Source organism: Pleurodeles waltl, chromosome 5, assembly GCF_031143425.1.
Source record: "Pleurodeles waltl isolate 20211129_DDA chromosome 5, aPleWal1.hap1.20221129, whole genome shotgun sequence".
Classification (NCBI taxonomy): Eukaryota; Metazoa; Chordata; class Amphibia; order Caudata; family Salamandridae; genus Pleurodeles; species Pleurodeles waltl.
Genome location: NC_090444.1, coordinates 1373411323 through 1373430026, shown reverse-complemented (window position 1 = coordinate 1373430026; position 18704 = coordinate 1373411323). Strand labels below are relative to the sequence as shown.

Sequence of the window (18704 nt, the reverse complement as noted above, 5' to 3'; positions counted from 1 at the left end):
GGGTTCCCCTTAGAGGTAAAATAGTGGTAAAAAATAGATAATACTAATGCTCTATTTTGTGGTAGTGTGGTCGAGCAGTAGGCTTATCCAAGGAGTAGTGTTAAGCATTTGTTGTACATACACATAGACAATAAATGAGGTACACACACTCAGAGACAAATCCAGCCAATAGGTTTTTATATAGAAAAATATCTTTTCTTAGTTTATTTTAAGAACCACAGGTTCAAATTCTACATGTAATAGCTCGTTCGAAAGGTATTGCAGGTAAGTACTTTAGGAACTTCAAATCATCAAAATTGCATGTATACTTTTCAAGTTATTCACAAATAGCTGTTTTAAAAGTGGACACTTAGTGCAATTTTCACAGTTCCTAGGGGAGGTAAGTATTTGTTAGTTTTACCAGGTAAGTAAGACACTTACAGGGTTCAGTTCTTGGTCCAAGGTAGCCCACCGTTGGGGGTTCAGAGCAACCCCAAAGTCACCACACCAGCAGCTCAGAGCCGGTCAGGTGCAGAGTTCAAAGTGGTGCCCAAAACACATAGGCTAGAATGGAGAGAAGGGGGTGCCCCGGTTCCGGTCTGCTTGCAGGTAAGTACCCGCGTCTTCGGAGGGCAGACCAGGGGGGTTTTGTAGGGCACCGGGGGGGACACAAGTCCACACAGAAATTTCACCCTCAGCAGCGCGGGGGCGGCCGGGTGCAGTGTAGAAACAAGCGTCGGGTTTTCAATGTTAGTCTATGAGAGATCTCGGGATCTCTTCAGCGCTGCAGGCAGGCAAGGGGGGGGTTCCTCGGGGAAACCTCCACTTGGGCAAGGGAGAGGGACTCCTGGGGGTCACTCCTCCAGTGAAAGTCCGGTCCTTCAGGTCCTGGGGGCTGCGGGTGCAGGGTCTCTCCCAGGCGTCGGGACTTTAGGTTCAAAGAGTCGCGGTCAGGGGAAGCCTCGGGATTCCCTCTGCAGGCGGCGCTGTGGGGGCTCAGGGGGGACAGGTTTTGGTACTCACAGTATCAGAGTAGTCCTGGGGTCCCTCCTGAGGTGTTGGATCGCCACCAGCCGAGTCGGGGTCGCCGGGTGCAGTGTTGCAAGTCTCACGCCTTTTGCGGGGAGCTTGCAGGGTTCTTTAAAGCTGCTGGAAACAAAGTTGCAGCTTTTCTTGGAGCAGGTCCGCTGTCCTCGGGAGTTTCTTGTCTTTTCGAAGCAGGGGCAGTCCTCAGAGGATGTCGAGGTCGCTGGTCCCTTTGGAAGGCGTCGCTGGAGCAGGATCTTTGGAAGGCAGGAGACAGGCCGGTGAGTTTCTGGAGCCAAGGCAGTTGTCGTCTTCTGGTCTTCCGCTGCAGGGGTTTTCAGCTGGGCAGTCCTTCTTCTTGTTGCAGGAATCTAATTTTCTAGGGTTCAGGGTAGCCCTTAAATACTAAATTTAAGGGCGTGTTTAGGTCTGGGGGGTTAGTAGCCAATGGCTACTAGCCCTGAGGGTGGGTACACCCTCTTTGTGCCTCCTCCCAAGGGGAGGGGGTCACAATCCTAACCCTATTGGGGGAATCCTCCATCTGCAAGATGGAGGATTTCTAAAAGTTAGAGTCACCTCAGCTCAGGACACCTTAGGGGCTGTCCTGACTGGCCAGTGACTCCTCCTTGTTATTCTCATTATTTTCTCCGGCCTTGCCGCCAAAAGTGGGGCCTGGCCGGAGGGGGCGGGCAACTCCACTAGCTGGAGTGTCCTGCTGGGTTGGCACAAAGGAGGTGAGCCTTTGAGGCTCACCGCCAGGTGTGACAATTCCTGCCTGGGAGAGGTGTTAGCATCTCCACCCAGTGCAGGCTTTGTTACTGGCCTCAGAGTGACAAAGGCACTCTCCCCATGGGGCCAGCAACATGTCTCGGTTTGTGGCAGGCTGCTAAAACTAGTCAGCCTACACAGATAGTCGGTTAAGTTTCAGGGGGCACCTCTAAGGTGCCCTCTGGGGTGTATTTTACAATAAAATGTACACTGGCATCAGTGTGCATTTATTGTGCTGAGAAGTTTGATACCAAACTTCCCAGTTTTCAGTGTAGCCATTATGGTGCTGTGGAGTTCGTGTTTGACAGACTCCCAGACCATATACTCTTATGGCTACCCTGCACTTACAATGTCTAAGGTTTTGTTTAGACACTGTAGGGGTACCATGCTCATGCACTGGTACCCTCACCTATGGTATAGTGCACCCTGCCTTAGGGCTGTAAGGCCTGCTAGAGGGGTGTCTTACCTATACTGCATAGGCAGTGAGAGGCTGGCATGGCACCCTGAGGGGAGTGCCATGTCGACTTACTCGTTTTGTCCTCACTAGCACACACAAGCTGGCAAGCAGTGTGTCTGTGCTGAGTGAGAGGTCTCCAGGGTGGCATAAGACATGCTGCATCCCATAGAGACCTTCCTTGGCATCAGGGCCCTTGGTACTAGAAGTACCAGTTACAAGGGACTTATCTGGATGCCAGGGTCTGCCAATTGTGGATACAAAAGTACAGGTTAGGGAAAGAACACTGGTGCTGGGGCCTGGTTAGCAGGCCTCAGCACACTTTCAATTGTAAACATAGCATCAGCAAAGGCAAAAAGTCAGGGGGCAACCATGCCAAGGAGGCATTTCCTTACAAGTGGTTATCTTCCCTGTGTCCTCATGAATATGAAGCCTTCTTTGTGTGTAGTCAGGCTCTACAGCTTGAAGCTCCTCTCCAAATCTATGTAATTGGGAGGTTAATCCTTGTTCCTCTGTATAGGAACTAGTTTTCGGCTCAGAGGCTGGATGTTTCGGAACCGAAACCTTTTCGGAAGTCTTTCGGCTCCGAAGAAACCTTCTTTGTTTTCGGCGTGGTGTCTCGGTGCCGCTGTCTGTGCCGAAGTTTCTCAGAGCCGCTGTCTCGGCTCCGAGGTTGCTGTGTGGCGGTATCTCGACCGGAGTCGGATGACTTAGACACCAGCATGCCCTTTTTCGGTGCATTGGATCGGTCACCTAGTTTTCGGGTTAAGCCATGGCCTGTTGGCGGTGGAGTCCCCTGGGCTTTTGTGTACTTCTCGTGAGTCTTGATTTTCGACGTCTTACTCACGGTTTGGGGTGTTTCTTCGGCGTCGAGTTCAGAATCCGACTCGCGGATGGAGAAAGCTTCTTCTTCCTCCTCGAAACGTTCTTGACCTGTCGGCGTGGACGCCATTTGGGTCTCTCAGCGTCTTCCTCGACCGAAACGCTCGACAGGCTTCACAAGTATCCTCCTTGTGCTCGCGGGACAAGCACAAGTTACAGACCAGATGCTGATCCGTATACGGATACTTATGGCATTTTGGGCAGAAGCGGAATGGGGTCCGTTCCATCAGCCTTGAAGTCGCACGTGGCCGGGCCGACCAGGCCCCGACGGGGGATCGAAAAAACCCCGAAGGGCCACCGGAGTTCTTCAAAATTCGGTGTCGATTTGTTCCAACTAACCCGATACCGAATGCAAACAATACAGACTATTTTTTCTGAGATTCTAACTAACTTTCCGACCCGAAACACGGAGCGAAAAGGAACACGTCCGAACCCGATGGCGGAAAAAAGAACAATCTAAGATGGGGTCGACGCCCATGCGCAATGGAGTCGAAATGGGAGGAGTCCCTCGGTCTCGTGACTCGAAAAGAGTTCTTCGAAGAAAAACAACTTGTAACACTCCGAGCCCAACACCAGATGGCGGACTGTGCACAGCATGTGTATCTGCAGCTACACATGCCATCGAACATATATATATGTAAACTGCAATGTGAATCTACAGCACTACATAACAGATGTCTACAGGTAAGTAATATTTTCGTTTGATGGCATGTGTAACTGTAGATAGACATGCTGTGCATAGACTGTAAAGCAGTCCCTCCATAAAGCGGTGGCTAGTGTGCAGGGGCTGCAATTGTTTGAAAAAGGGTTTTAAGTACAGCTTGTCCAACATTTGTGTGTTGTCTCGCAAATACGTCTACACAATAATGTTTTGTAAATGTGTAGACCACGTTGCTGCTTTCCAAATATCTTCCATAAGTAGGTTACCTAAAAATGCCATAGGTGCACCTTTTTTCCTAGTGGAATGTGACCTAGGTGGTACAGGTAATTGTTTAGCTTTAGTATAGCAAGTCTGAATACATTTGACTATGGTTGTTTTAGATATAGGATCTCCTTTGTGTGCTAAGGAGAAAGCCACAAAAAGTGGTTTTGTTTTCCTAAAATGTTTTGTTTGGTCTATATAGTACATAGGAGCTCTTAACATCTAGAGTATGTAGAGCTCTTTCTGCCACGGAATCTGGTTGTGGGAAAAAAAACCTGGTAATTCTACTGTTTGATTAATATGAAATTGTGAAATTACTTTTGGATTTGTTCTTAACACAATTTTTTCTTTATGAACTTGAAAGAAAGGTTCTTCCAAAGTTAAAGCCTGGAGCTCACCGACACGTCTAGGGGAGGTGATAGCAATTAAAAAGGCTACTTCCCATGACAGGAATTGTAGGGGGCAGGAGTTAAGTGGTTCAAACGGCATAGCCATAAGTCTTGTGAGTACAATGTTAAGATTCCAAGATGGAGCTTGAAGAATTCTTGGTGGAATTATTCATTTTAATCCTTTCATAAATACTTTGATAACTGGAATTTTAAATAAAGAAATATGCTGTCTACTTTGAAGATATAAAGCTATAGCTGCTAAATGTAAATTAAGAGATGCGCAAGCTAAATTTGCTTTTTGTAAGTGTAATAAATATTGTACAATGTCTTGTACTGTTGGTTTGAGAGGGTCAACATTTTTTGTTTGGGAATAACAAACAAAACTTTTCCATTTTGCCGCATAGCATTGTCTAGTTGTAGGTTTGCTTGCTTAAGGATATTCATATATTCCTGTGGCAACTGTAAATATCCCAATTCTAGGACTTCAGGAGCCATACCGCTACGTTGAGTGATTTGGGGTTTGGATGTCTTATTTGGCCCTGTTTTTGTGTCAGGAGATCTGGTCTGCTGGGAAGATATTGATGAGGAACAATTGAGAGTTCCAAAAGTGTTGTGTACCATGGTTGACATGCCCATGTAGGGGCCACTAAGATCATGTTGAGGTAAGATTGTTTTATCTTCGGGACTAGAAATGGTAAGAGTGGGAGGTGGGGGAAAGCGTAAGCAAATATCCCTGACCAACTTATCTATAGAGCATTGTCTTTGGACTGAGGGTGTGGGTACCTGGAGACTAAGTTTGGGCATTTTTTTGTTTTGAACAGATTTATTTGAGGTGTTCCCACTTTTTGAAGTACTGTTGAAGGACTTGTGGGTGGAGTGCCACTTGTGGGTTTGTTGCTGCATCCTGCTCAGTAGGTCTGCTAAATGGTTCTGTCCCTGGAAGATAGTGTCACTATGTGAATGTGGTGACGAAACGTCCATTTCCATATTGTTTGTGCAAGATGGTACATGGCAGTTATGTTTTCTGTACATATCAACACTGTCTTGTGTTGCAATTGTGAAGGGAATGCTTTTATTGCTAAGAATATTGCCTGCAGTTTCAGGTAGTTGATATGAAGAGACTGATGAGTATCGGCCCATATCCCCTGAATTGTGAGGCTGTGGAGATTAGCTCCCCAACTGTTTGAAGCATCTTGTGAGAGTGATCAGAGGCACAGGGTCTACAATGGGGCACCCTTTCATTGGTTTGTGATATTCCACCAATGTAGAGAGATAAGTTTGGCGGTCCAACAACACTAGATCTTCCATTTTACACTGTGCCAGAGACCATTGATGAGACGTTGCTGAAGAGGACACATATGAAGTCTGGTATGGGCTCAATGGCAATGCAAGATGCCATCATTCCCAACACTTTCATAACAGTTCTTAATGTGTATGTTTGGTTCTGTATTAATGTAGCAATTAATGTCTGAAAAAGTTGAACCCGGATTGGGTTGAGAAATGCTATTAGGTATGCTATTGAGTTGCATTTGGAGAGGTTGTAGATCAGTTTTGATGTAGTTTATGGTGAACCCCAGAGAGTATAGGAGACAAATTGTGGTTTGAGTAGGTTGTTGACACTTCGTGAATGAATTAGCTTTGATGAGCCAATCGTCCAAAGGGGGGAAAACATGAATTTGTTTTCTTCTAAGATGTGCTGCAACCACTGCAAGGCATTTTGTGAATACTCTGGGAGCAGTTGTGACTCCTAATGGTAATGCTTTGAATTAATAATGTTTTCCTGCCACTACAAATCTTAGGTATTTTCAGTGTGCAGGATGAATTGGAATATGAAAGTAAGCATCCTTTGGGTCTAATGCCGTGATGAAGTTGCGTAGTTGCAATAGAGGAATAATGTCCTGAAGAGTGACTATATGAATGTTCTGATAGGATGTATTGGTTTAAGGGTCTCAAATCTAATATCGGTCTCAGAGAGCCGTATTTTGGGGAATTAGAAAATACAGTGAGCAAACTCCTGTTCCTTGTATTGTAATGGTACGGATTCTATAGACCCTTTTAGAAGAAGGAAATGTACTTCCTCTTTGAGAAGAGTGAGGTTTATCTTGTGAGAGTCTGAGTGTATGAGGATGAAAACTACCCCCTGTGTGTGCTAGCTTGTAAGGCTCCCATAGCTCTGGCAGTTTGATTATCTTTATTTACATTTTTCAAGTGTGGTATCCACTTGTGAACCAAATAAATGCTCTTTTTCAAAAAGGCATGTTTAAAACTACCTGTTGTACCTCCTGTTTAACCATGAACATCTGAGCGAGGCATGGCACCTTATGATGACACTTGTGTTAATACTGCATGCTGCTGTATCAGCAGCATCAAGCGCACATCTAATGGAGTTGTTGGAAATTGTTTGTCCCTCATTTACAATTTCTACCTCTCTTTTACGATGTTCTTCTGGTAGGTATTGCAAAAGTTCCTCCATAGCATCCCAGTGAGCTCCATCATATCTGGATAGCAAAGCTTGGGCATTTGCAATTCGTCAGTAATTGGCTGCTTGAGCTGCCACTCTTTCCTGCCGCATCTAATTTCTTACTCTCTTTATCAGGAGGAGGTGTGTCTCCTGTTGACTGGCTATTAGCCCTTTTGCGTGCAGTAGAGGAAACAATAGAGTTCGGAGGGATTTGTGTTCTTATAGGAGGATCAGTAGGTGCAGCCTTGTACTTTCTATCAACCCTGGGAGTGATAACCCTTGCTGTAACAGGCTCTTTAAATATTATCTGCGCGTCTAAGCATGTCTGGAACCACTGGAAGGTATTGACTTTCCTTAAGTGTTGCAAAAAAGTGTGTCAAATAAAATACATTCCTCTACTGGATCAGTGTACATATGTACATTGTGAAATGCTGCTGCTATAGCTATAACCTGTTGGTATGATGTGGAATCTTCGGGTGGTGAAGGTCTAGCTGGTTAAAGATCCGGATCATTAAGTATAATAGGATCAGGATCGTACTCCTCCTACGAGTCCTGTTTATCTAATCAATCCCCTATATCTGGAGATCCACCAGGTGGTGAACTAAGTGGTATGAACCTTGGAGGGGGAGATGTTGGTGAAGGAGTATGTTGTGTAGAAGTAGGTAAAGGTGGAGAAGTTGGAGTATGAAAAGAAGCCTTTTCTTTGCTAGTCTTCTTTGGAGGTGTAGAGGAATCAAGACTCTTGGAAAGTTAATTTCCTTTTTAAAGGTGGCGGAGGCGATTTTATAATCAGCACTGTTCCTTGTTGAATTTGAAGTCGGCCCTGCCTAGAGTCCATAACTTGTAAAATTGGTTCCACAAGTGATGCAAGGGTTGTTATAAACTGTCCAGTCACTGAAAGTCTTTTTGTGTTGTTTTTGGTTCCGAGGGTTTTTGTGGATGGAAAATTTTTGGTGCCGAAACATTAATTGACTGCTGTCTTTTTTGGTGCTGAAGTGGTCGCACTGAAGCACAATGTAGTTTCGGTTTTGTCAGTGCTGAAATGGAGGTACTGGAGGTCGATGCCAAAGATTTATCTTTGGCTTTTTTTGGTGTTGGGCTGGTATGCGAAGCATTCAAATAAGTTTCTCTGCTCCGACCTTGGCTGGAAGGCAGTGGCGGACGATGACCTCTTTTGTAGTTATTTTGTCTGATGTTATAGGGGGCTTTTTACTTAGTTTGTGCTGGTTGTAATGTTTGATTCTCAATGCCCGACTGCACATCAGAGTCCAGATCTTGAACGGAGAAGGCCCCCTCCTGTTCCAAGTCTTCTTGCACGTGCTTGTTGCGAAGATGTCCGGTGTAACATCTGGATGTAGAGACGCCATTTCCATCCCACAAGCTCTTCGATCTCGTCTAAGCATTTTCTTTGATCGAAAAGAATGACACTTCGCAGGTCTGGTCATTGTGGTCTGGTGAAAGACACAAATTACACACCTGAAGATAGTCAGTGTGTGGAAACTTTGAATGGCATGGAGGGCAAAACTGAAATCGAGTACGTTCCATTAGGGCTGCATTCTCCGATACCACGTGGAAGAGGTGGGCCAAAGAGGGCCTTTCTGTTCCCGAAAAGACCAAAAAAAATGTGATTCCAAGTATGGAAAGGAACAGAAAATTAAACTATTAAGGAATACGCGATTGGAAACAATACCGACGATGATAGTAAGACAGAAAGAATACAGTTTTAGACTGTTTGGAGCGAGAGGATCACATGTCTGAACCTGACGGTGGAGAAAAACAATCAAACAAAGGACTTGATGCCCATGTGTAGTATTTACCAAGAGGAGGAGTCATTCGATCCCATGACTCGAAAACTTTCTTCAAAACAAAAACAAATTGGACTAATCCGAACCCAACAGTAGATAGTGAGCTTATGTACAGCATGTGTATCTACAGCTACACATGCCATCGAACATGCAGTTTTTTGTTAACTGGCTGCAATAATAGTGGTGAAGAAAGAACATCATAATCCTCGCCTCCAGTCTGACACAGAATTCAATCCAACATATCGGGCAGTGATCTTGGAGACACATTTCAATAATTGTGAAAGAAGCACGAGTAAAACTGAGGTTCTGATTTAGGGTGCCCCACAAATTCAAATGGAAAATTAGTTCACTCCTTTGCTCAAGTCTTTACCCCCAAGGCAGTTGTCACCCTACACCAGGCCAAGAAAAAACCCTTGGTAGTTGTAGCCCTCATTGGGCTGCTGTTATCCCCCTAGCAACTGTAACAATTCGTGCTATGAAGTGCAGAGAGACCAGGAGACCCTTTTCAGCAGGGTTCTCGCCAGGCTTTACTCTCCAACTAAGTGCCTTCTCTGGGTGTGTCTCCAACTAGCAGCACACTGAAATTCTCCCGAAAGTCTCTCCTGCAGGGGCAGGCAGGCTCTTTCCAGGCCATCCACAAAATAGCAGTGTTCTCTAAGAACTAATCAGAAACTCTTTGCTCAAAGTGTTCATTGAATTTCTAAAGGTAACCCTGTCTCCTTTTTCCTCACATCAGTATCTAGATCTCCACTCTCCAGTAACAATGCAGATTTCCATTGTCTGGGGGATCAGTCTTCATTCTCCCTCTTGTGCCAAGGAAAACCAGGGTTATGCAAAAAGGATTCCCCTGGTTTCAGTCTCAAACACAGGCTCCTACTACTGCACATTGACATACGTGCAGGATGTCAGCACAAGATTCTGGGCATGGATCATAAACTTGCGTATATCTCAGAATGTTGTCTGGTCAGAAGGATAGAAGAAAGAAGCAACATAAGGACACAAACCAGTTCATAGACATGGCTTTTGTTCAGGACAAGTGGATAATCACCTTGGACTGGGCAGCTGAAGGGTTTACAAACATGGGGTTGATGGCAGAGACTGAAATGCTGAATGGAAGACACAAGCAGAGAGAAGGGTAGAGATCGGAATATGGGACATGCACATGATAAAAGTAGCTAACAAATCAGATGGCAGGTCACTGGAGACACAAAAACTGATTTAAAAAACAAAGTGATTTAAAAAACATGGAGCAAAGGGGGGAAGTATACTATTTCAGATCAAATCTTCCTTTAAGCATATTTGGCAAGAGAAGTTTGAAGGTGACTATTCTTGTTACCAAAAGACAGCAGGTATGCATATAAACAAAGAACAATAGTTTCCCACCAGTGCCCATTTTCCAAAGTGTGGTTTGGGATTTTCTGGTGTGTCGCGAGCAGACTGTGTTGCAAAGCTCCTGTTCTATCATTATTATTCAAAATGATTAGCCTTGCTTCTGCACCAATGCAATGGTGCTGAAAAATCTGTAAGCAAAGTTTTAAAACAAAGCCTTGTAAGTATTCCCAAGTCAGGCTTCGAGTGAAACCCAGATTGCTTCTGCCGGTGTTTTTACTACTATATGTGATTACAACCATACCACTTGTTTATGACTCACAAATTGTGAAATAAGAATGTGGCCTAATGGCCAGAGCTGCTGCTTTGGATCAGAGATACCAGGTTGGAGTCCAGGAGCTGGCTTAAGATCCTTTAATCTATAGTTTAATCTGGTGCTCATCCAAAGTGCCCACGGGCCGTTTTCGTACTATATAAAACAATATAAGTTGCCCGGAAAGAACCACTGGGTCTTGTAGTAATACAAAAATTGATAGGAGGGCTTAGATCATACTCTGCTATTAAAAGGAGTTCCTCAAGTCTGCAAAACTCAAGGATATCTACACCAAGATTTTTCAGAGGCCTTGTACTTTTTAGTGAATTGATGCCACAGGCCACTAGCCTGAATTGATGCCACAAGTGTTCCAGCTCCAGACTCCAGTGCAATTCACTATGTGCCGCTTTATGGGCAATGACCTAAAGTGTTTGAAAAGGCTAAGGAAACAGTCATCAACTAAAATAAGACTGGGGTAATGGCTTCATCATTATCTTCTCATTGGCACGTATACAGAAGAAACAATATAAATAAAATGTTTAGGGAGATCACCACAAACTCTTACCTTTGCTGCTGTTTTTTTCGGTTTCACTTCAGGCTTTGGTGCAGCAGGTTTCTAAAATAAAGTAGAAGTACTCAAGTCAAAACTGCCCCACGTTTCAAGTCTAAAGCAAGATTCTTAGCTACCAAGTTTTATTAGGTTTCTTTCAATACTTACTATTGATTGCATCCTTATCACTGGCATCCAAAAGAAATTGATCATATGACACTGACTAACTAGAGTTTACCTATACTGTGTGCAAACATATTAACCAGAATCCAAAATCATGGTCAATAGAAAGAGCATAGAAGAACAATCCAAAAGCACTGGAGTAAATATGGCCCCCGCTACCAACACTTCAGACTCAAGTACCACAGGATCCCTCACATTGCATTGCACACAGGTACCATATACCATCATAATAGGTCACAAGTGAAACCTCATCAGCCCAGACTATGTTTACATGAACTCCTTATCTCCACCCCCTAAATTCAGATACTCCTAATAGTCTAATTAAGCACCACATTATTTGACAGATAATTAGTGGATTAGTTGCAAATAAGCCGGGGTATCCCACCCAATTGTCCAAGTTTCCTAAGCAATATGTTATGAGAGGGAGGCCTATAGTACTGCAGCAGTTTAGAACTGTACTATTCAAATAGGAAGCTGTACATGGTAAATGACCACAATGAAGTGTAAGAGGAAGACCCGAGAAAAAGAACGAGGATGAAAGGCTGTTAACTAAAGCGAGAGAGAAGGAAGCAGTAAGCTGAAGCATGGAATTAGTTAGTCTCCACTTGTGAAAAGTAAAAAAAATAAAAAAAATAAAAAATAATGATAAGTAACAAGAATACTGCAGAAAAGTAAACTTAGAGATAAAAATACAAGACAGTTGGAGATGGTCAAAGAAGAAAGCTTTTTTAATTTAAAAAAAAAAAAAAAAAAAAAAAAAGGTACTTGGTTGTTTAAAAAAAGGGACCATTTCATCTCTATGTGCACCCATTCCAACTTTCTTCTAACCACATTCAGGCCTATGTTTTTGTGCAAACCCTGCATTAATATCTCACTTAAGTTGTAGGATCTAACGAACAAGCACTGGCAAACAGGTCTCACCTTTGACAGGCGCCAATCAACCTTTTGGCTTTGTCAATGCTTATTGCAGTTGGTGAACTGCAATAAACAAAAACACAAAAATAAACCGTGGAGGCACTTGAGGCAGGACAGGAGGGAAGCCAAAAGAAACAAATAAGAGGGAGGGTTGGGGGTACGGGGAGGAAAGAAAGCAACATTGAGGGCACAGAGACTTTGGGCTGGTAAGAAAAGCAACACAAAAGGGGTAGTTAGAAATCACCTACATTATGAGAGTGCTGAAAGAAAACAAAAATAGTTCCATAAGCATTAGCAGGTGAATGATAAATGGGAAAGGGGGGCATGTTCCAGGAGAGGGACAAACAGAAGGATGAGAAGGACACAAAATGCACAAGTAGAGCTGCAGAGAGAAAAGCAAGTAAATGAGGGACAACAAAGGCAAGCAATGGGTTGGTCAAAGCCCTCTAAGTTTTTGGTATAGTCCACAACAGGCTGTCACCTATCAGACACCTAAAAGCAGTTTGGAATGCAACACCTAAAAACTGGATAGAGTAGAGCAACAGCAAAGCAGGGGTGGAGAGTGGAGGAAATAACTCAATGCCAATGAGCAACAGGGAGCAACAGTGAGCCAGGAAGGGCATGGGAGCAAAAAAGAAACTGGAGGCTGTAGGACAAAATAAGCTGAGTTAGATGGGGAAAGGCAGGAGAAAACAATGTTCACACTTGGGGGAGCAATAAGGAGAAAGTGGGGATGTGAAGAAGAAAGGAATACATGTAGGAGAGCAAGAACTCCCATGGAATAATGGAAAAAAGTAGTTCCTCCATTTTGCCATAAGAGGATACAAGTCATACAATCAAAAGGACAGCAAAGGAACTATGCTCCTGGGGAGGGAAAAATACAAAATGACGAAGTAAAGCCATTGAAAAAGAACCAATGAAACAAGATTGACAAGGAAGCCAACCAATGATAAAGTTGTAGCTTTACCAGCATCTCGCTGTAAGTATTGGTATTGTTATTGTATGCAGTAGGCCTTTCGAAAAACAGCTAAGACCGTCTGTAGGAGAGAGATAAAAACTGAAATATTTTCTTTTTTAAACAAAACTGCTCAGTATATTGTTGCATTTCTCAAATTGTCAAAGTATGGAACGCTAACCAAGAAAATGTTGCTCTGAATGCCCAGTGTGCAGCAATATGAAATTTATGTGGGTTTTCCTTGGTAACGTAGTCTGCACAATTAGTTATGGATTTTCTGAAATCTTTTGTTCTGTCCATATAGTACATGAGAGCTCTTTTAACATCAAGGGTGTGAAGAGCTCTTTCAGCAACCGAATCTGGCTGAGGAAAGAAGAAGACTGGCAATTCCACTGACTGATATGAAAATGTGAAACCACCTTTGGTAGGAACTTTGGATTTGTTCGAAGAACTAATTTGTCTTTATGGGTTTGAAAGAAAGGTTATTCTAAAGTAAATGCTTGAATTTCGCAAACTCTTAAGAGATTGCTACTAGCAAAGCAACCTTCCATGATAGGAACTGCAGAGTACAAGAATGCATGGGTTCAAATGGTGGCCCCATAAGTCTTGTGAGTACAATATTAAGATTCCACACAGGGGCTGGAAGACCTCTAGTTGAAATAACACTTTTAAGACCTTCCATAAAGGCCTTTATAACAGGAATCCTGAACAGGAAAATATGTTGTCTGTTTTGAAGGTAAGCAGCTATAGCTGTTAAATGAATCCTAATAGATGAATATGCCAGATTTGCTTTTTTTAAGTGTAGCAAATAGCAAACGATATCTTGTACTGAAGCTTTAAGTGGGTCAATATTTTTGGATTGACAATAGTAGACAAAATATTTCTATTTAGCTAAATACCATTATCTAGTTGTAGGTTTGCGTGCTTCTTTTAGAATATCCATACGTTCAGATGGAAGTTGTAAATAGCCAAACTCTAAGACTTCAAGAGCCAAATCGCCAGTTTGAGTGTCCTGGGATTTGGATGTCTGATTTGGCCTCTCCTTTGAGTCAGCAAATCTGGTCTGTTTGGCAGCTTGTGATGTGGTACTACAGGCAGGTCCAGTAGTGTTGTGTGTCAATGTTGACCTTCCCATGTGAGAGTTGTGTATCATAGTGAGTGAGGTTTGTTTCATCTTTATTATGAGAGATGGAATTAGTGGGAGAAGTGGAAAAGCATAATCAAATATCCCTGACCAATTCATACATAAAACATTGCCATTGGATTGACTGTGTGGGTACCGGGATGTGGCGTTTTACGTTTTCTTTTGTGACGAAAAGGTCTATGTCTGGAGTACTCCACATTAGGAAGTAATGTTGAATCACTTGTGTGTGAATTTCCCATTTGTGGACTTGTTGGTGTGTCCTGCTTAAGAGGTACGCTAGTTGATACTCTGCCACTAATTGAATGTGAATTGCCCACTTCCAAATTGTCTTTTCTAAAAGGGACAATTGAGAGGAGTGCTCCCCCTATTGTTTTTGCAGATAATACATTGGGGTCATATTGTCTGTCCGTATTAAGACACTCTTGTGTATGATTTGTGTCTGAAAACCTATGAGTGCTAGGAATACTGCTAGTCATTTCCCATTCCCCTTGTATAGTGAGGTTGTTGAGATGAGCCCCCCAACTTATTAGTGATGCATCTGTTGTGATTGTGGTCTAGTGCACAGGGTCCTGAAAGGGCCACCCCTTTGATAGATTGGTTTAATTCCACCATTGCAGAGAGCAGTGAGTCTTGCAGTCCAACACTAGATCCTGAATTTGACCCTGTGACTGAGACCATTGCTGGAAAGGCACTGCTGTAGTGGGGGCATGTATAGTCTTGCATTGTGGACTATGACTACACATAAAGCCGTCATTCCAAATAATTTCAGCACTAGTTTTACTGTGTAAGTGAGATTGTATTGAAGTTGAGATAGAAGACTGAAATGCTTGGATCCTTACTGGGTGTGGATATGCTAATCCTGACTGAGTGTTCAGAACTGCTCCCAGATACAGTTGTATTTGTGATAGTTGCAGGTGAGATTTGTTGTAATTGATTGTGAATCCAAGATTGTGTAGGATATCTATGGTATATGGAGTATGTGGTTGACAAACTTGAATTGTACTGGCCTTTATGAGCTAGTCATCTAGATATGGGAAGACATGTATGTGTGATCTTCTGAGAAATGCTGCAGCCACTGCTAATCATTTGGTAAACACCCTCGGTGCAGTGGTTACTCCAAATGGCAGCACTTTGAATTGGTAGTGGTTTCCTGCTATGATGAATCTTTGGTATTTTCGATGAGCTGGATGTATGGGAATGTGGAAATAAGCATCTTTGAGGTCTTATGCTGTCATGCAATTCTGTTTTTGTAGTAGGGGAATAACGTCTTGTAGAGTAACCATATGAAAGTGTTCTGAAAGAATGTATAGATTGAGGGCTCGGAGATCTAAAATTGGTCTTAGAGTACAGTCTTTTTTGGAAGTATAGTGAATGTACTCCGGACCCCTGTTGGGATATACTTACTTTTTCTATGGCTTTAAGTAGTAGTGATTGTACCTCCTGTTTCAATAGAGTGGGATGCTCCTGAGTAAGACTGAACAAGGGGGAATGTTTGGTGGAGTGGAAAGGAGTTCTAGACAATAACAATGTTGGATAATGGACAAAACCCACTGGTCTGTAGTGATGTTGTGCCGTTGTGGCAAGAAATTGACCAGTCTTCTTCCCACAGAAGATGTGTGCTCTGTGGGGAAGGTGAGAAAGCCAATGTTTATTTGCGGTAGAGGAACCTCTTGAAGTAGAAGGTTTACCACTTCCTCTATTGTTAGATCCTCTGTAGGAACCTCTAAATTATCCTCGTGTGGAAGTGTGTAGATTGTTTTTGTTGAAAAGTTGCTATGTCTGTGGCTGATGCTCTGAAACCCCCTCTAAACTGTGGCCAATGAAAATTCCCTCTAGTGGGTGTGGTGTAGAACGCACCCATTGCTTTAGCGGTTTCAGAATCCTTTTTAGATTTATCTATAGTTGTATCAACTTCTGGGCCGAAGAGCTGTTCCTTGTCAAAGGGCATGTTTAAAACAGCTTGTTGTATTTTAGGTTTGAATCCTGAACATCTTAACTAGGCATGTCTTCTAATAAGTAAACTGGTGTTGATTGATCTGGCTGCTGTATCAGCTGCATCTGTAGCAGATCTAATAGCGTTATGTATTGCCTGTCCCTCTGTTACTATTTGTTGTCCCCTTTTTTTGGTGCTCTGGTAGAAGGTATTGCAACAGTTATTCCATTTCATCCCAGTGGGCCCTATTATACCTAGCTAATAGAGCCTGTGAGTTGTCTATCCTCCAGTGATTTGCAGCTTGTGAAGCTACCCTTTTACCTGCTGCGTCTATTTTCTTGCTCTCTATCTGGAGGAGGAATGTCTCCTGTGGACTGATTGGTTCTTTTCCTTGCTGCGCTAACCAAAATTGAGTGAGGTGGTGACTGAGTTTTAATAAACACTGGGTCTGAGGGTGTTTATGTTTTTTATCCACTCTTGGAGTGGAAATTCTGGCTTTGACTGGTTCTTTGTAAATATCAGAAGCATGTCAGCATTCCTGGAAGCATTGGGAGACATTGATATTGTTTGTGTGCAGATGCTAATGTGTCAAAGAGGAAATCGTGCTCTATGTGATCTCTATGCATCTGCACGTTATGATAGGCAGCAGCTCTGGCTATAACTTGGTCATATGCAGTAGTGTCTTTTGGTGGGGAAGGTCTAGCACGATACAAGTCTGGATCATTTGGAAGAATGGGATCAGGATCATATATATCCCTTGGATCTATATCCTGCTGGTCATCACTAAAATCATCCCTGCGTGGTGATAGAAAGGATGTGTGTGGTGACACCTGTTTCATGTGGGTGACGGTGGTGGTGTAGAAGGAAGAACAGGAGTATGTAGAGATGAAGGCTGTTTTTGTCTTGTAGCCTCTTCCTGCTCTATCTTTGAAGACTTTTTGGTGGAGGTGCATCCTTTAAGGTTATTTCCTCTTAAAGGACATTGGAGGAGAAGCAGTTATTCTTCCTGTGTCTTTTTGAATGTGTAATTTCCGCTGTTTAGCATCAATCACCTCTAAAATCGGTGATATGTCCAGAGACTCTTGGGTGGCAGTAATATGCTTTTTACTTGTAGCTTTCGACTCCTTTGGGTGTGTCTCAGAAAAAACAGCTATCAATCTTAGTGTAAAAGGTGTTCGATTCAAAGTTCAAATATGGCATGTTCCAATACCCAGGAGCCAGAACAGCAGCAGATGGGAGTTCATCTGAGGAGAAGCATCCTACCCAAAAAAGACATCCATAGTATGGGAGTTTTTTTTAACCATCCTGTCAGGGGAAAAGAAGGTTATTGCCAAACGGGTGCAGTCTGTCTGACAGCATTTAGCCCAGGGGCACTTCAGAAAAGTACTACCATCGTACAAGCTTAATTCTAAAGCATGTAAAAATCATACATCTGCGTCACGTGGCAAGGGCTCAGAGGGACGAAGATTTGCAGCAGTCCTCTATATCACGTGCAGCGCACAGATATTTGCTACAACCTACTGCTCCAGATATGATACCAGCAAGAGCTCCTAAACTCTTTAAAATTGCTACTTTCTGTTCTGAATGCAACAAGGTCCTAACTGTTGGAACAGAGTATAACAGCAGTTCTCAAGGCTGCCAGAAGCCACAAATATTTTTTTTTGTTTTAAAGAGTTGTTGCACAACTTCTTGCATCAATATATATAGTTTTATATTTTTCCTGCTATAAATTTGTTATCTGTTTCCAATTTATCCCATCTGTGCTGCATTGTTGTAGCATTAGAATAAGATACTTTACACTTCTTCGTATACATAAAGTTGACATAAGATCGGAGCAACAATTTCTGCAGGCATTGTTCTATGTAGCTCATTTAAAAAATCTATCACAATTGACAGTTTTGCAATTTGGTAGCATTAAGTAAATTCATCCCTCTGAATCTATTTCTGTACTTGAAGTCAAAGAACAATTTTGACACTAATGGTTCCATGATTAACTAAGTTCAAATAAAAATCCCAGTCTTACTCTTTGCCGATGACACTCTCTTGATATCTAAGACCCCTAGTGGTCTAAGGAAACTCCTTGCGTGCTTCGAGCATTTCTGTTCATCCCAGGGACTCGAAATCAACGCAACGAAAACCAAACTAATGACCCTTAATCCCCACAGATCTTTCAAAGGGAAATTTACTCTAGAGGGCTCCTCACTCGAGAAGGTGGGCATTTTCAGCTACCTGGGCATAACACTCACTGACAACATGTCCTGGAAGCCACACATAGGAAAACAAGCCCTTAAATTAAGACAAACAACTGGGGCTCTACTAAAAAACTTCCACCTCTCACACACAAAACCAATTCGCCCAGCATTACAATTATACGAAGCCCAGGCAGTTTCCTCAGCGCTCTACGGGGCTGAACTTTGGGGTTATACCAAAACCCAAGACCTAACCACCGCTGAAAACAACTTCTTAAGAAACCTTGTGTCCCTTCCGCTAAGCACCCCACTGTTCCCTCTTTTCAAGGACCTCGGCATCAAACGCATTGGTCACAAAGCCCGCCTGCGACCTCTGCTGTACTGGCGGCGTCTCTGGACCACTCCGGAACTTGTCATCTTCACCGAAGCTCTACAGGTCATCCTAAAAGCCGACCACCTGCACAGAATCCCCTGGCTACGATCCATCAAGGATTTACTCCACTCTAT

General features: G+C 43.1%; 1 protein-coding gene across 1 annotated transcript in view; it reads right to left on the bottom strand.

The window, feature by feature from the left end:
• HMGN3 (high mobility group nucleosomal binding domain 3) overlaps positions 1-18704 on the bottom strand; it is a 76564-nt gene that overhangs the window by 29541 nt on the left and 28319 nt on the right. The window contains exon 4 of the mRNA XM_069235638.1: positions 10894-10944. Within this exon, the coding sequence (XP_069091739.1) occupies positions 10894-10944 (51 nt within the window). The remainder of the gene's footprint in view (positions 1-10893; positions 10945-18704) is intronic.